This window comes from Miniopterus schreibersii (assembly GCF_964146895.1).
Source record: "Miniopterus schreibersii genome assembly, chromosome: 10".
NCBI lineage: Eukaryota > Metazoa > Chordata > Mammalia > Chiroptera > Miniopteridae > Miniopterus > Miniopterus schreibersii.
The window spans coordinates 14,040,502-14,057,456 of NC_138110.1; the positions used below are offsets into that span (position 1 = coordinate 14,040,502).

General features: G+C 44.6%; 1 protein-coding gene across 1 annotated transcript; it reads right to left on the bottom strand.

The window, feature by feature from the left end:
* Window positions 1-641: 641 nt before the first annotated feature.
* Window positions 642-15,038, bottom strand: SEC11C (SEC11 homolog C, signal peptidase complex subunit). The gene is made up of 6 exons (XM_081149056.1): window positions 14,497-15,038; window positions 9,216-9,325; window positions 5,346-5,495; window positions 3,355-3,474; window positions 1,428-1,485; window positions 642-843 (listed from the first exon to the last, which is right to left on the bottom strand). The coding sequence occupies exons 1-6, from the start codon at window positions 14,581-14,583 to the stop codon at window positions 790-792; spliced, it is 579 nt and encodes a 192-aa protein (XP_081005182.1). The 5' UTR covers window positions 14,584-15,038; the 3' UTR covers window positions 642-789.
* Between the last annotated feature and the right edge of the window lie 1,917 nt (window positions 15,039-16,955).

Sequence of the window (16,955 nt, forward strand, 5' to 3'; positions counted from 1 at the left end):
ATCCCATTTGATCTTTCCCCATAGCACCTGTCACTCCTGAAATCACATGTCAGTTTATTATCTGTTCCTCCCACTTGGCTGCAAACTCCACCCAGGCTGGGGCTTTGTATCCCCAGCACGGAAATCAGTGGCTGGGATAGAGGTGCCCGATAAATACTTTAGTGAAGGACTATATACGAAGCAAATAAATTAAATGTGGAGATGCACAGAACCTGAGGAAATGGATAGGCCCCTTTTACCCTTCTGTGCTTTATGCCATTTTTCAAAGGAGTATGTGCTGTTTTTATAACTCATTTAACACTTTCAAATAATTTATCCAAACACCTCAAGATGGATCAGACCACAAAAACAAAGCAGAGTACACCTTTCCTTCCAAAAACAGCTTTAGGCTTTACGAATTAACAGATTCTACTTTAATAGATAAAAAGCCATCTCTTTTCAAGGGCCTGTATGTTTCCCCCTGAAATGCTACTATGCTATGCCAAGAATTTCATTTTCAGAACTCAGACATTACAGCTTTATCACGTGCATGACGCCTGACGCCTGGAGTGGTGCAGCCCCTCGCCCTCGGAGTAGAATGGGCACCACAGGGGCAGGTAGACTGAGCAGATTCAAATCAGAGCCCACAACAGAAAACAACCTTCACTGGTGAATCGTTTATTTGGACAAGACACAAACGTCTCCACACTGTTCCCCTTGTATACAGAAAGTGAAACATTTCAAATATATTAGTTTTTCTCTTTTTCAACAGAATTCATTTCAATCTGGTCCCAGGAACCGCTTCTCACTTTAGGATTCACGTTTTAGTAACACATATGCGCCCATCACAGCCAAAAGAGCATACTGTAAAGAAAACAGAATGGAAAATTACTGCGAGGGCTCCACATAAATTTGGGTTGCGGATGTTCACATGAAGTCTGTTCAATTCTGGACTGAGGACGGAACCAAAGGTGACCTCTTCCCCCTTGAGCACGTTAGCTGCTCGATGGCGCATTGTGATTAAAAACCCAACAACCTACTGAAGGACTAAGGCTCAAACCCCAACAACACAGCTAGTGCACTGCTCATTCCTGCGTAGGTTTCCTATTGTTTTTCAAGTGGCTTTTAAAAAACAGACAGAACATTTTCACTGACATTGGGAAATTAGTATTACAGAGTTTATTGTACTATTTTGTTTCTCTAAATATTCCCATAGTAAAAAGCAACAAACATATAGGTGCCATTTTTGAACACACTGTGAACATAAAAGATGAAAGTAGCTATTTTAAATATATAATTGAAATGATTGTGTTAATTTGTGGTTAACAACAAATACTCTGCAGAACAAAGAACTAGTAACACATTTTAAACAAACTGCATTTTTATAGCTGCACAAGTAAAAAGCTCCAATATATTTTTAAAATACAGACACACATATAAATTCCTACCTTGAATTTTGGGTAGTCATTCATTATTATCGTGACCATACCAACATATGGTAAAAACCTAAATTGTGAGATAAAAAGCCAGAAATATCATAATTGTTTGTAATATGAAAGCAACCTTTGAAAACACTATAAATCAGCCATAGGAAACATTCTTGCTGGGAATGGCACTAACTGGGGCTGTCAGAGCAACGGTCACTCCTGTCTCAAAGGCTCTCTTAATAAAAAGCACCAGAGGTAAGAGGCAGGACAATTTTTAAGCAGGCACATGATCTCAGCTAGAGATGCAACTCGTCTCCACCATAACAGAATTAAAATAAGCAGCTGAGCCACGTGTACAAAGGGAATGGGCAACTTTGATCAACCTAGTTTTTCATTTTTTAGTACTGAAGTAAGATGCAGATCCCCTAAGAACTGCTGTTAGAGAAAGCGTTTAAAATACATGGATAATTAGTTTCATCAAGAATCATCATCATGCCCGGCCAGGTGTGGCTCAGCGGTTGAGTGTCCACCTAGGATCCAGGCCATCGAGGTTCAATTCCCGGTCAGGGCACATGCCCGGGTTGCAGGCTCGATCCTCAGTGGGGAGCATGCAGGAAGCAGCCAATCAATGACTCTCTCATCATCGATGTTTCTATCTCTCTCTCTCCCTCTCCTTTCCTCTCCCTGATATTAAAAATATATATATTTTTTTAAAAAGAGAATTATCATCATTTTCACTCCACAGCGCTTTTCAGATGTAACAAACAAGTGTATTGTGCAGTGATTACAAATCAATGGGGATCTCACAACTCACACCCAAACGTGATTATGGTCCCAGAGAGAGGGGGTTCAGGGCATAGGCTGGCTGATGGTTATGCTGGCAAAGTTAATGTCACTAATGCGAAACCAGGTAACACACCGTTAGTTCCCATCAGTCTCCTTTCAATCAGTGGCTTCGAGCTCCCACTTACACAAAGCCTCTACCAGAGTTTCTGAAAACACAGGACTGACCAACTGGAAGTCTCTCATCTCCCCAGATAGTCCCATGGAAATGCAATAGAGAAAAAATGGTCAAAGGGTGAGCAGAGAGAGAAAAGGGGCAGACAGAGGCCTTAAACTACAATTTGATGAATAAAGCTGAATCTTAGAAAAGGTAACCAATGTTCTCCAGCCTCACATTGCTGGTGGGGTTTAGATAAGATTTTTTAAAAGGCATTTCTAACGAGGGTTAAACATAAAAGGGTCACCAAGAGAAAGGAGGAGTTGCCCTTTTTTTGGTTTTCTAAGAGGATACACTGTCTGCTGTCAATCAGAAGCAGAACTTGTCGCTGGAATAATTATGCAAAGATGACTATTAAAAGATTTATCACAGAACTGTTTTTAACAGTGAAAAAAAACAGGAAATCATCTAAATATCCACCAAAAGAGGATTAGTTAAATAAGTCACAATTCTCAGGGAAACCACATGTAGCCCTGTAAAAAGATATAGATGTAGATTTGACACTGAAAGCTATTTCCAAATTTCTGTTGGGTAAAAAAAAAAAAAAATTTAATTATCTATGTAAAAGTATATGTTACATATGCATACACATCTGCATAGGGACAGGAAGTATCTAGGACGTTCACCAGAGTAGTTATCAGTAGCTATCTCTGAGAGGATCTCTGGTAACCATTATTTAAGACCCACAAATAACTACTCCCTAGGTGAGGCTTTATTTCAAAAACAGAATCGAACCCACAACATGGATAATATACTTGCGCTCAGCCTTAGATGTTAGGTCCTGCTCAGTTCCACGTCTTAGTTCGTCATCACGATGCACACCAGAACCCTTACAGCTGTCCTGACACGCTCACTGACAATGAGTGGCCCTGTCACCTCAGACAGTCATCTGCTTCTGAGTACTCTCTGGTTTCTGAACCTTCTATGGAACTTAGAGTCAGTGCTCACCCTCGGGCTCTTCCCACCACGTCCTTCTTTTCCAGCCAGTTCTGGCCTTCTTTGTACAAGCCTCTGTCGTCAACTTCATTATTATCTCCTTTAGTCAGAAATTTGATGTCTCCATTATCTCTGGAAAGCAAAATAATGTCCTTTCAAAAATTATTTTTAGCACAGCAGCATTAGCGAAAATTAGTTTATCCAACACTTTATAGCCAGATACAGGCACTCAGAAAAGCAGTCTAAGATAACCTCATCTTTCTTGGTCTAAGATGATGGCATACAGATAACCATGCAACAAAAGCACAAATCTAATGACAATATTATAGACTTAATTATAAAACACTCAAGTTACCCTGGCAACCAAAAAGCACAGCCAAGCACAAGGGCACCGGTAAGGCAATGATTAGCTTCCAGCAGCTGTTTTTACTGTTAGTCCTCATGTGCCAACTTGTTAACATGGATTATGTTCCTCTTCACTTCAGATGTGAACTTGATCCCAGATCACACAGATCTGAGCACAAGGTAAGTCAAATATGCAAGTGTCCCTTTACCTCTCCTCAAACTTACTTTTCCTTGCCAAATGCGGAAGGCGGTAATGCATTACTTCCTTCACCACTGAGCAAAGTGGTGTAAACTCCAGTTTGCAAAGAAACAGGAACAATAAATGGCATAAAACCAGCATGTTAAAGACACACGTGGGATTCACTTTAAACATTCTAAACTGGTGCTTACATAGCCTTGACCCTAGAAATACAACATGACAGCATTGTAGAGCCACAAAGAGCATCTTCTTTCAATAGACAAATGAAAAATTGCACTATTATAATCTGATAAAAGCTTAAAAGCCCACAAAGATTTGAAGCCACGCCAAAAGGAACAAGCTGATTTGCAGCCACGGTTATAAAGGAAATCAAAAGGATAAAAATCTCCCACAATTCATGCAAATTACAGCAAGTCATCGCTATTTCCTCCACTCTGAACAGTTTCTCATCCTTGGAAATTACTTTAAATCAGGTGAGAGTACTGTCACATTATGACTGAGCTATTTCCTCATCAGTAAGTTAATAAGTAGACATCAAGTAACATTAGTGTATTAACACAAACTGAAACAGGGTCCTTCTAATGCTGAGAGTAAAATGAAATGAATATTTTTAAGTGTCAATATCTTTGGGGAACCTGGAAGCAGTGAATGGAATGGGACCCTAAATACCAGGAATGTACAAATAGTTATGGCGCACGCACACACACCCAGGATGAGCAATGCACCATTAAAAACACAAACACACAAGCCTAAATTTAATTCCATAACTCATGCACGTAAAATTCTACAGTAAGCCTACATAAGGGTAAATAAATAACCAAGTACATAAAATGTAACATTTTCACTAATCACGTGACTTAGTGTCTCATGGGAACATAACGTATTTGAGCTAGAAGTCATTGTTTCCGGTTCTTAGTAAGTCATCACTGGCTTTAAAGGAAAGGAAAGCCCATTTGTGGAGGTGGGGGTGGGGGAATTAATGCAGGATATGCAACTACCAAATCATGGGATGAGTTTGGGAAAGGAATTTGTATCCATCCAGGGCTAATATTACTGTTGAGAATTCCACTTGGTCCAAAATGATATAAACAAACTGGCAGCTTTCTGCATTTCAGAAAATAATTCTCACATCAAAATAATCCTCAGTTACAACACGATTTGATTTTCTTTGGGACTCCTTCAAATAACTAATATTGTGCCATAATACACTCCATCTGACTATGTTCAAGTTCTTTAATAATCATCAGTTCTTCAGTTCTCATAATCCCCTGTGAGTTACTGTGGGTAAAGTATATCATTCCCACCTTACAGACCGAGTTAAGTAGCAGGTTCAAAGTCACCCAACTAATAAATGGCAGAACTAGGAACATAATTCAGTGCTTTTGCACTTTCTAGTCAACCATTAAAATTCTACCAAAAATTTACAAAACAACACCCAAAAGAAGTAAAGCCTCTTTACTTTTCATGAACTTTGATTACTCTGTGAACTATTGGAATGTCTCGTCCTTCGACCTTAAAGACAACGATTTCACCAGCTCTAATAGGGTCTTCCCGGAAATTTGTCAGGAACAGAAGGTCGCCCCTATGAAAGGCTGGCTCCATGCTGCCACTAGAAAGAAACACAAAATCACATCCAAATTACTCTGCGTCACAAGGCAAACGTTTCAATTCACAATAAGCATAATAATGAACATGTGAGTGAGAGTTTCAACTTTCATCAACAGTCCAGTAGGTCTATGAGCTAATAAATAAGCCAGCGTTTCCTCCTGACTATGCAAGGGATAGCGTTAAGTGAGAAAGCAGAGGAGTTCTTCTTAGATTTAAGTCTGAGAAGGGCCAATGTTTACACTTAGAAAAGTCCACGTTGCCCGGCCAGGCATGGCTCAGAGGTTGAGCGTCGACCTAGGATCCAGGCGATCAGGGTTCGAGTCCCGGTCAGGGCACATGCCTGGGTTGTGGGCTCGATCAATGACTCTCTCATCATTGATGTTTCTGTCTCTCTCTCTTCCTCTCTCTGAAATCAATAAAGATATAAAAAAAAAGAAAAGTCCACGTCTACAAACACATTATAGTTTCATTCAGAACCACAGACTGAGGGCTGGTTAATACTCACGGACTATTCTTCCATTTTATGGTGTATCCCCAGCACCCAGGACAGGACATACGTACTCGTTCAAGGAATGAGAAACCAGCAAATGAAAGCACTTAGGAGGATGAGCTACCCGCCAGCCAAGCTGCGGGTAGGGACAAATTCAAACCCGAGTCTCCTGATTCCTGCAGCGTCATCCTTTCGACCCTATCCTACAGAAAGCTCAATTTTAACCAACCTTTTTGATGTGGAGGCCAATAAATAATCCTACATGTATCCATGTAAACCTGTGCCAAAAATCTTCGCTGGATTCAAAGTCAATTGTAATCTAGTGGAAGCTGAAATGATCAAAACAGAATTCACTTTACATATGCTCGTGCTTTGTTTAATGCATAAGAAAGTAAGACCTAGACATTTGGCAATATAGGGGTTGGGCAAGCAATGCTAAGGGAGTTCACTGAGGGCTGGAAGGGGGAGAACGAGCTACAATAGTGAAGAAACAGGGAGCTTTAAAGGGAAACGTGGGTTCACAATGGAAGCAGATCAGAAGGTGGCCCCCATCTCTTCCAGCCGGGCACATCTTAAACTTGTCAGCACACGGGGAACCCAGCAAGGAGAAGCACAGTGGAGGCTGGCCTGTCACTAAGCACCTGCTGACGTGTTTATTTTTAAGTGAAACCGGTAACACTAAGTATGGTTATTGATCTAGCAAATCAAAACTAGGAAATCTGAAAAAAAAGGGCTGGAAATATAAATGACTAAAAGGGTAAGAAAAAGAAACCATCTAAGTAAGAACAAATTTGGGTTTTCTGTCTCCCAACATGGATGTTTATTTTGTCTTTTTCTGAAAATAAAACATAATTACTTCAGGGTTTTGTCTTCTTTTAAAGAAAAATGACTAAAATGTTTACGATAATTTCTTCATCTACTGCTTCACCTTCCCTCTTTCAACAAACTGCTGAAGACACACAGTGGGAAGATGTCTTTAGAAAGCCACCTCGGGCTGCGTACCAACTAAGAACTATAGCTAGAAACAGGGCTCCTGCACAGGTCTTGGCGGCAGGCGAGAGAGCTGGAGCCTGGCGTCAAGAGCCACTGTCGTGTCCCACAAGGAAAGCAGTCCTTTGAAGCATCTCACTAAAATCAACTCACACTTCTTTCTTCATGGGTCAGGCATTCCCCTAAGGTCAGTGTTCCCCAAGGTCACACATCTCTCGTTCGTGAAATTGATAGTTCATGTTGACAAACGAAATGACCTTAGAATGGTAAAAAAAGTCCCTATACAGCACAATTTCACAATTTCTGTGTGTGTGCTTGTGTGTGTGTGTGTGTGTGTGTGTGTGTGTGATTTAAGAGGAGCCAGGACATCTCAAATCTAGTCTTGGCTCTGCCCCAAGTGACCGTGAGATCAAGTGACCTTGGCCTCATTGGGCCTCAGCTGAGGGGGTCCATCTGAATTTGAGGTTTTTAGTCAGAGAAAGACAAATACCATACGATTTCACTTACATGTGGAATCAAGTGGACAAAATAAACTAACAAGCAAAACAGAAATAGACTGGTAGATACAGAGAACAGACTGACAGCTGTCAGAAGGGGGGGGTGGAGGGGCTGGGTGAAAAAGGTGATGAGATTAAGCTTTAGGGAGGAAAAAAACCCTCCTAGGCAGACAACGGCATGGTGATTACCAGAGGGAAAGAGGGGTGGGGAGGGTAAATGGGGGATAAATGGTGATGGAAGGAGACTTGACTTGGGGTGGTGAACACACAGTACAATATGATGATGTATTATAGAATTGTACCCTTAGAATCTATATAATTTTATTAACCAATGTCCCCAACAATTAAAAAAAATAAAAATATATTTGAGGTTTTAAATTTCTTCTTTTTAAAAAAAGCCATAAAATCCATCCTTCCAATGAAATCTTACCAGGAAGCCTAATATATGATACATAAAGTGGAGCTGTCATAACTGAACAAGGCTAAGGGGTCTGGAATCCATGAGGTTGGGCCCCTGTTTCCTCCTGAGCTACAACCCGGACCCCAGGGCACTCCTGGAGCACAGTGTGAAGGCCAGTGAATTGGTGGCCCCTATGCTTTCCTAAGGCCCCTACACTTATGAAAACACTGTACCTCTAGAAGGGCCCCTCAGCCAGCCACACAAGGACCACTGGTGAAACTGGGGCGATGGCAAAAGCCCCATGACGTGGCAGTGGGGCCCAGTGAAGGAAAGGGCACAGGCTTGGGAGCCCAGAACCCTATGTGCTGGCCCTGGCTGCTGCAATGGCCAGCTGTGACCCTGCCCAAGTCACTGCTAGAGCCCACTGCGCCACCTGTAAAACTGGGGCTCCATTCCCGCCCACTGTAAGTAAGACTCGATGATCTGAGACACTGCACAGAGAGCATAGTGAAACACCTAAGGGCTCCAAACATTGTTATTCAGTTGCAAACTGATCGTTAACTTTTTCCCATTGGATGGCTTTGTGACTACATGGCATTAACTAAAGTATCAAACCTTCTAAAATACACAAGCTTTATCAGAATAATAGTTTGAGAAGAGAGCAGCCACCTACAACAGCAAGCAAAAGAAGCTTAAAAACATACTAGACACTCTGCTAGGCCCTGAGGATGTCTACCCCCTGTCTGTTTGCTACCATCAAGTAACAGTTTTAAGTCACCTCTGTTTAAAAATCAATTTGTACACAAATAATGCATTAATACTATTTAGTACATTGTCCTTTTATGTGGATTTAAACATTAAAATACAGATGCAAATTGTTTGCCCTGGAGCATTATCATGAACATATAAAAGCTCTAACATGTCTTGTCAGAAAAAATAAGATTTCCAGTTAAAGCCAGAAAAAATAAAATATTCTCAAACAGGTATCAATAAAGACTTTTGCGCTAGCCGGTTTGGTTCAGTGGTTAAAGCGTCTGCCTGTGGACTGAGGGTCCCAGGTTCGATTCCGGCCAAGGGCACATACCTCGGTTACAGGCTCCATCCCCATCCCCAGTCAGGTGCATGTGGGCACATGTGGGAGGCAACCAACCAATGGTCTCTCTCCCCTCTCCCACCCTTCCACTCTGAAAAGCAATGGAAAAAACATCCTTTGGATTAAAAAGAAAGACGACTTTTGTCCAATCACAGTACTGAGTCTGGGTTGTCACGCAGGCTACCCACAAGGCGACCCTGCTCCCGGGCAGGGCAGTGGTGTGATGCAGTGTGACCGCCCAGGGGACCTACCTCAGCACCACCACGATGGGGCTCTCGCTTCCCGTGAGGACGATCAAGCCCTTCCAGATCATGAGCGCAGAAGACACGATCATGGCGAAGTTTAAAACCTGGTAATAGAGCTGGAACGAGAAAGGCCAACCCAGGAGTGAAAACCAACGGCAGCGCGCACACCAACCCTCAGCTGCATGTGTGTCCGTTTGAAAAAGAGAACCCATGGCTGTGACGACAGGAAACTAACACGAACTACAAAATTAGGCACTATTTCCACGTTTGCCTGTGGAATGAGCCTTCCATATACATCTCTCCTTCAATGACAGAAAAGGGAGAGAAAAACCAGAGCATTGCTTGGGACCTGCTTTGTGAAAGCCTCACTAACATTCTGCTCACTGCTCTGGGATTTCCCATCACCTTTGACCCCCAAAGGGTCCCGCCACCCAAATTCTGCTGCGAGGGCCTCAGCTCTAGTGCAGGCAGCACAGGCCTGACCTGAGCACTTGGCACAGGCAGTGTGGATCATCTCGAACCACTTCTTAGCCACCTAGCTAAAGAGACCCTGAAAGAGACTTCCGAGTCCTACAGTGCTGAGCAATGAGGCTCTTCACTATCTGAAAGTGTGCTTAAAAGTCAACAAAAATGTTACACAACTGGATGTTTCGATTTTCCATGCTTGGAAAGTCACGAGTCGATGCATCAGTCTGAGCTGGCCGCCCAACCTGAGACTACTGAGTTAAGACACACAGGGTTTGTCCTGGTCCCTCCCTGTCCCTCACACGCCGAAACACGAGGCTCTTCCTTGCTGACAAGCGCCGGCCACACTGCCAGCCCCTGGGGCCTGAGGGGAGGTGCTACCCCTGCCCACGTCACAAATCCCTGTGCAGCTGTGATTGAACCATTGGCCCAGATGTCCACCGTCCTCCTAGAGGCTACGGGGACAAGAGCCACTGTGCCAAGAACTACTGGAAATGTAAGCCCTCAGGGCACCTGCTCTTACTGTCCTCTGGATGGCTCCTTACTCAGGTACCTGCCTCAGTCCTTCTCTTCACAGTCCCTGTGGTTGTCCGGGTGATCTGAAGAGCCATGAGGATGGCCCACCCAACACGCTGGCAACTCAATTTCTGGACCTCCTAATCTCCAATGACCTTCTCCCTCCACCTGAGCCATCCTCTCAGCTACATATCCGGGACTGTAACTGTTCGATCCCCAAGTCTCTAACCCCCTTTACCTGACCGCATACACCTGTCTTCTGGCCTATGCGCTCACCTACAGGGCTCTTGCTCTTTCTGACCTCCACCCTTCACTGTGTTTCTCCATCATCGGCCTGAAGCCCCTCACAGCCTAGTATCCACACCCTCCACTGGGCCTGGCAGCCCTAACTCCAGGACCCTCCAATGAACAGACTTCCAGACCCTACCCGGGAGAGGAAAACCCAAGGGGAGTGGGGAGGACAGATAGGGATCCGTTCCTCAGCTTTTTCGCCCGATAGAATTGATTTTAGCCCCACCTCCCCTTCACCCCATTCCAGAGACATGGGAACTGCCAATTCGTGAGTCTGAGGATTCTGCAGCATAAATAGTGAAGTTATTTCTCAGTTTCTCCCACGGTTGGCTTAGGATTTTGGCTTTTTTCTGGCTGTCTGTTACCACTCTTTCATCTGTTTTCTAGCTTCACTTTTGTTTGACCTTGTTTCCTTTCCTGGTATCCTATCTTGGAGCAAAAATGAAATAAAAGCTTAAAACTATTAGTTTTCCAGAGAAGAAATACACGTAGTGAATAAACATTTACAGTGTTCAGACCAAATCCTGCCTCCACCCTCTAGGCCCCCACTTATTCTGCCAAGCAAATTTAAAGGTGGTGTTTTGTGTGTTTTCTTAAATGCTAAAACTTGGTAAAGGTGCACTGTGGTGGGGATACAAGGTGACATAACCATTTGGAAAGCAATTTAGTATCAAGAGGTTACTCTTGGCTCAGTAATTCTACTTCTCAGAATTCAGTCTAAGATAAAGGCAGATAGGGGATTATGGCCCAAGATGTTTATCTCCGTCTTATTTCTAACAGTAGGGAAAAGGAAATAAATGAGCAATGATAGAGAAATGATCGGGTAAATAATGGGAAGTTACTGTGCCACTTAAAACAATGAATAAAAACTTTCAGTGACATGATAAACATGTAAGATATGTTAAATGTAAAATGTAGGCTGTAGTAGGATCTCCACAAACTAAAAAACAGTTTAGAAAACATACAAGGAGATGTCCCAAGATGCTAACAGAGGCTGTCTTAGTGCAGTGGAATGACGAAGGATTACGTTTTCTTCTTTCAACTATTCTCTATTCTTTAAAATTCCTATGATGAGCATGGATGAATTCCAAAATTAGGGGGGCGGGGAGTGTTGAAAAGAAGTGCAACTGACAGGACATTATTTGGTATTAAAATAATCACTTGAAGAGTGTGACACAACATGAAAACATATTCTGATGTGACACAGCTCTTGCTAATATTACACCTATGTGAAATTATGTAATGCGAGGTAATTAGGAAGAATATGACTGAAAATGGGGACATAAAAAGTGAATTAAAATAACTGAAGACATTTTGATGTAATAAATGAAAATGGGAAAACTAAAGTTACACACCATTTTTAAAAACTAGTTGGCTACTGTGTCAATAACAAATTATGAAACTATCATTAAATTCCCAAGAGAGCAAAAACGGAAGCTGGAGAGCTAAGCAAATACTGTGAAAGCATTGGGCAAAGTGTTGCTTCCAAAGTAAAATCGGTCTTGTCACATCTGTCTAAAGCAGAAAGAAGTTCTTCACTGTTCACTCGAAAAACTTCCCCACCTGCTCTGCCTGACTTGAACGGTTTGATAAACAAATTTTGTTTCATTTTGAATTACAGATCTGATTAGGAAAGCCTTAAGCCACAGTTTTAAACAGAGATTGCCATTTTTAGAGAGGTTTTCAAACCATTGGGCTCTACCCTGAAAAAAGCACAGCAGGAAACCTTGCCATTTACCTAATAAAGACTGGGTACTAAAAATATATTTCCCAGTATGATCTCCGATGCTTGAAAGTTACACACCAATTTTAAAAACTCATCAAGGGGATGAGTTAATATTCATCAAGGGGAAGTGAAATAAATTCTTCAAAAAAATTAAACTTCCTTTGAGCAAGACATCTACTTGCTAAAGAAATGGGCAATTATACAAAAACCTAACCATCAAGCTAATCGCAAAAGCACAGATCGCACTTCCAACACCCTGTCTTTAAGGGGCTTACTAACCTGAGTCTAGGATTGAAATCCTGGAATCCAGAAACATAATTTTGGTTGAACTATGACAAGCTAACTTGGACAACAAGGTGCTCTTGTTCATCTTTGCCTACCAACTTTGTATGCTTGGCACCTAATGATCCAGCAGAGTTTAGAAGCAAGGCCACACTCAGTCTTTGTCAACCAATGGTGAAATAGCCAACGTCTGAGGGTTTAAAAAAAAAATCTAAGATCAGATATTCTGGCTGACAGAGCAGCAGAAATGCCAGTAGCGTTATTTCTTCCTTCCTCGCTGCAGAAACAAAGAGTCCTTGTTTTTGCATGTGGCTCTTGCCTTAATTAAGAGTAAGCAGGGGGAGCAGAGAAAGGAGGTCCCACTTCCAGGATTGGTGGGGTGTGCGTGCCTGACAAGGTGTCACAGCATGCTATTTTGGAGGGGGGGGTGGGGGGAGGAGAAACAAGTAAAAGGACAAAGCTTAAAAAAAAAAAAGTACCAGGAGGCAGCAGATTTGAGCTTCTGAATATTAATTAGAAGACTAGCAAAACACAGGCAATGCAACAGCTACTAATAGGCCTTATCGCTGAGAGTGGGAATATACCGATCTTTCAAAAGGGCTTAGGGGTTGACACATCCAAGGCCTTCTCTGATAGTCTATAATTATAACCGTCAGTAATCCTACTGTTTTAGAGACATTTTAAAAACCTAGCCAATTAAGTATAAATGTTTAAGTAAAGCTCTGTTTCCTGGAGGATGTTCTTGGGGACAGCATCAATGCTCAGGACATTAGCTGTCCGTTTTTCAAGCTAGTGATAGTCACCGCCGCAATGAATCTCGGTCGCAGACACTACCAGGCGCCGAGGAGCTGTGTGCACCTAGAAACAAACACAGTTCATGAAACTCAGGCCACGAGACTCTCTCACATTACCGTGCTGGTCTGAAATTCTACTTGGGGCGAAGAAAAAAAAAACAGGAAAAAACACACAAGCAAACCATATGCCCAAAGGAATAAGTTGTGCCCAGACAAATGAAACAGGATGCCATCAAAATCATGAGAATTAATACCAATTGTAGTAAGGTTCCCTTTTTCTTAGCACGCTTTCTTATTAGTATCAATATAAGCACTAGGATCCATTCACAGCCACCCTGGGACTGGTGCCCTACGGGTCCCCTAAATTCTCCGTCTAGAAGCTTAAGCAGCCTCATTTTTCCTGGAGGAGAGAGCAAGAGGGAAGTTTTTCTCCGAGGTCAGGGAAAAGCGAGACATGCACCCCAGCCGCCCAAAGACTCCAGGCCAACTGCCTCCTCTATTCAAGGCGCAGAGACGGCCAGATCCGAGGCAGAGTCAGAGATGCCTGAAGCTGACACACTATCGCACGTCTATTATACGTCGATAAAAACACAGGCACACAGAAAGAAGTCAGAGGCTCCCGGGACCCTTCCGGGGCGCGGTTCCGCCCGCGAGGGTGCGCCCCTCTCCCCGGGCCCTCGGCACGAGGAGCTGTTGTTGTTCGGTCCCCGCGCGTGGCTGGGAAACACGTCCCAGGAAGGGAGGGCGCCGCTCGGGGACGCACTCTTAGGGCGCAGCCCCCTCTGACAGTCTTTCCTCTCGCCGCCCTCTGCCCCTCTCCGGCGGGCAGCGTGCCTCCGGGCGCCGGGCCTCAGGAGCCCCCCGAGATCCGTTCCCCTTCCTGCGGGCGGCCCTTTAAATGCGTGCAGACCGCGGTCACCCGCCCGGCTGCCTCAGCTCCCCCGGCATCTGTAGGACCAGGTTTCCATTTTCTCCCCCTTCCCGACCGCCTTCCCGCAGGTGGGCTCTTCCAGTGCAAGAAAGCACACACCCGCGTCCGCACGTGGGCCGGTGCGGATCTGAACCAGGGCCTAGGAGAGCCTGGCGCGCGAGGCGCGGGAGGCGCGGGGCGCTGTCCTTGCCGGAGTCCTACGGGGGACGCCCTGACTCCCCTCAATCGCCGCCCGTCCTGGCCCCGGCTCCTGGGCGCGCCCCCCACGCGGGCCTCTGTTACCTGGCGCTTGTTCATCTTTCTCAAGTCACCGAAGATGTCCAAGCCGGACGTGGGGAGATGCGTCCCCACGGCGCCCGCGCGCACCATGCCGGGGGTCTCAGGGCCAACGGGGGCCCGCGAGCTCGTGGAGTCTCTGACAGCTGCCGAGCACCCGCCGGGCCCCCGCCCACCAGCCCCGCGTCCCTGACGGCCACGTGACCGGCGAGTCGCTCAGGCGTCTGGGAAGCGTAGTCCCGCGAGTCTTGGCCTCCAGCGTAGCTGGAAGGAACCTGGAGGAAGAAAACTACTACTCCCAGAACTCCGCGGGGCGAGAGCCTCGTCCAGTGAAGACCCGGGGCTCCTAAGAAGGGCAGCGACGGGGCTCCGGAGCCTTGTCCGACGCTTCCGAGGAAACCTGGGGGCGTGGGTGACCCTGCACGTCGCTGGGGTAACTCGGGAAAGTGACTACTCAAGAGGAACGGAATCCCCCACGGCTCTGGTCAGGCGCCAAGAGGACACCTAAAGCTATATACCTAGCCGTGTATCTCGGCCATTGGGTGACTGAGCGAGAAAGGCGGGGCTTCGGCTCGCGGGGGCGTCGCAGCACCGGGCGGGCCGAGAGCCGGCCAGGTGGGTGGGCGGGGCTTGGGAGAGGCGGGACGTTTGAGCCTCCGAGTTCCCGGCTCTGCAAGGGTGGCTGGATTTCAGTGCAAAGGAGCCGGAGTACAAAGGTGTAGCCCCTTGATCAGAGCTGTGTCGCTACGGATATTAACGGAATGAATAAGTAACCAGTAATTTTAATACACGAGGAAACAGAGGCCCAGAAAGTTGAAATGACATGACCAAGGTTAAATGGCAGAGTCTGGAATAAAATTCAAAATTTAAAATTTATAAAGCCTGGATTATTCCAGTCCTGACCCTAGATTATCTTTAGTTCATGCACTCACTCATTTATATGCTATTTTATTCCATTCATTTATGCACAAATCTTTTTAGAGCACCTATTATGCACCTGGCCCTGTTCTAGGCACCTGAGAAACATCAGTGAACAAAACAAGCAAAGATCCTTGCCCTCGTGAAGCTTACATTCTAGCAGGAGGAGACGTAAGTAAATTGTACAGTACCTAGAGGAAATGAGAGAAGGCAGGTAGGAGGGATAAGGAGCTCCGGGGGAAGAGGGCCGGCTGCAATTTAAAATATCCCAGAAGCTGACGTACCACGAAGCTAATGAAATGTGAGTTTTGAGACGCTTCACTTACAAAGGCCCCTCCCAGAGCCTTGACAAAAAATGTCCAGGTGGTTTTGTAAAACTTTCCAAGCAAGGTACTTGAATTGCTGCTGGTTGAGTCCTGCTTCTTTGCATTCCAGCTTCTCCTCCATCATACTTTCCCTCATGTTGGAAGGACCAGGAGTGCTCTGAGGATCCAACTAAAGAGAATCTGACTTAGAGATACATTTAGTTTGTGTTTACTGGATATATGTATGGGTTCATGGTGGTTTCCTGACATCCTGGTGTAGGAATGGCTTCTAAGAACACTGCCACCCACTGTGCCAGCTCACCTGATATCCTGGCAGGGAACTTGCACTAGAGGTGGTTTCCTGATATGAATGTGTCCTATAGCACTTGGCCTTGGAAGTATGTGGGTAAAGGAGAAACAAGGTTTTAAATGTATGGAGCCAAAAGCTAATCTGTGTAAAATTCATTCAAATATCAGATGTATAAAAACAAAAGTGGGAGATACAGTTCTCTTCAGTCCATCAGAACGATACAGTGATAAAGTTAACACTAATAGATGCTTGAATTTCTATAGGTGGTAGTGAAGGTATTTGTTTAGAAGTGTTCAGATTCTGGAAATATTTTGAAGATAGAGTCCTCAGGATTTTGGAAAGATGGGTATAGGGTATGAGAGGAAAAAGGAAGTTAAGGCTGACTCCAGGGTTGTTAACCTAAGCAACTGGGAGGGTACAGGCGTCCACAACTGAGTCCAGGAAAGCTCCGGGTGGAGCAGGTTTGGGGGAGAAAGTAAGAGTTCACATCACTGTGACCAAAAATCCAGGGTTCCTAGGTTTTACCAGCCCATCACCATCAGGTCACATCCTTTGGATGCCTCCACCCTCCTGCTTAGGTTGAACACTGCATGAGAAGCGATCCAGAGAAACATAGGGTAGAAATTCCCTCATGCTGTCCAATCTGGGACGAGTCAGTTAACTTCCATGAAACCTCTCTTCATCCATAAGCTAAAAACTATTTCGGTGACAGCCATTTTGGAAGACAGTCTGGCAGTTTCTTACAAAACTAAGCATACTCTTACACTAATAGTTGCTTGATCCAGCAATCGAGCTCCTTGGTATTTACCCTGAGGAATTGAAAACTTATGTCCATAAACCAGCACACAATGTTATCAGCAATTCTCTTCACTATTGTCAAAACTTGGAAGCAACCAAGCTGTCCTTCAGTAGGTGAATGGATAAACTTTGAC

Coding starts and splice junctions, on each gene's coding strand:
- SEC11C (XM_081149056.1), bottom strand. CDS start 14,583: ATGGTGCGCGCGGGCGCCGTGGGGACGCATCTCCCCACGTCCGGCTTG. Junction 5,496..9,215: donor CCCATCGTGGTGGTGCTGAG/GTAGGTCCCCTG, acceptor GTTTCTTTCTAG/TGGCAGCATGGAGCCAGCCT. Junction 3,475..5,345: donor GTAATCAAAGTTCATGAAAA/GTAAAGAGGCTT, acceptor TTTGCTTTCCAG/AGATAATGGAGACATCAAAT.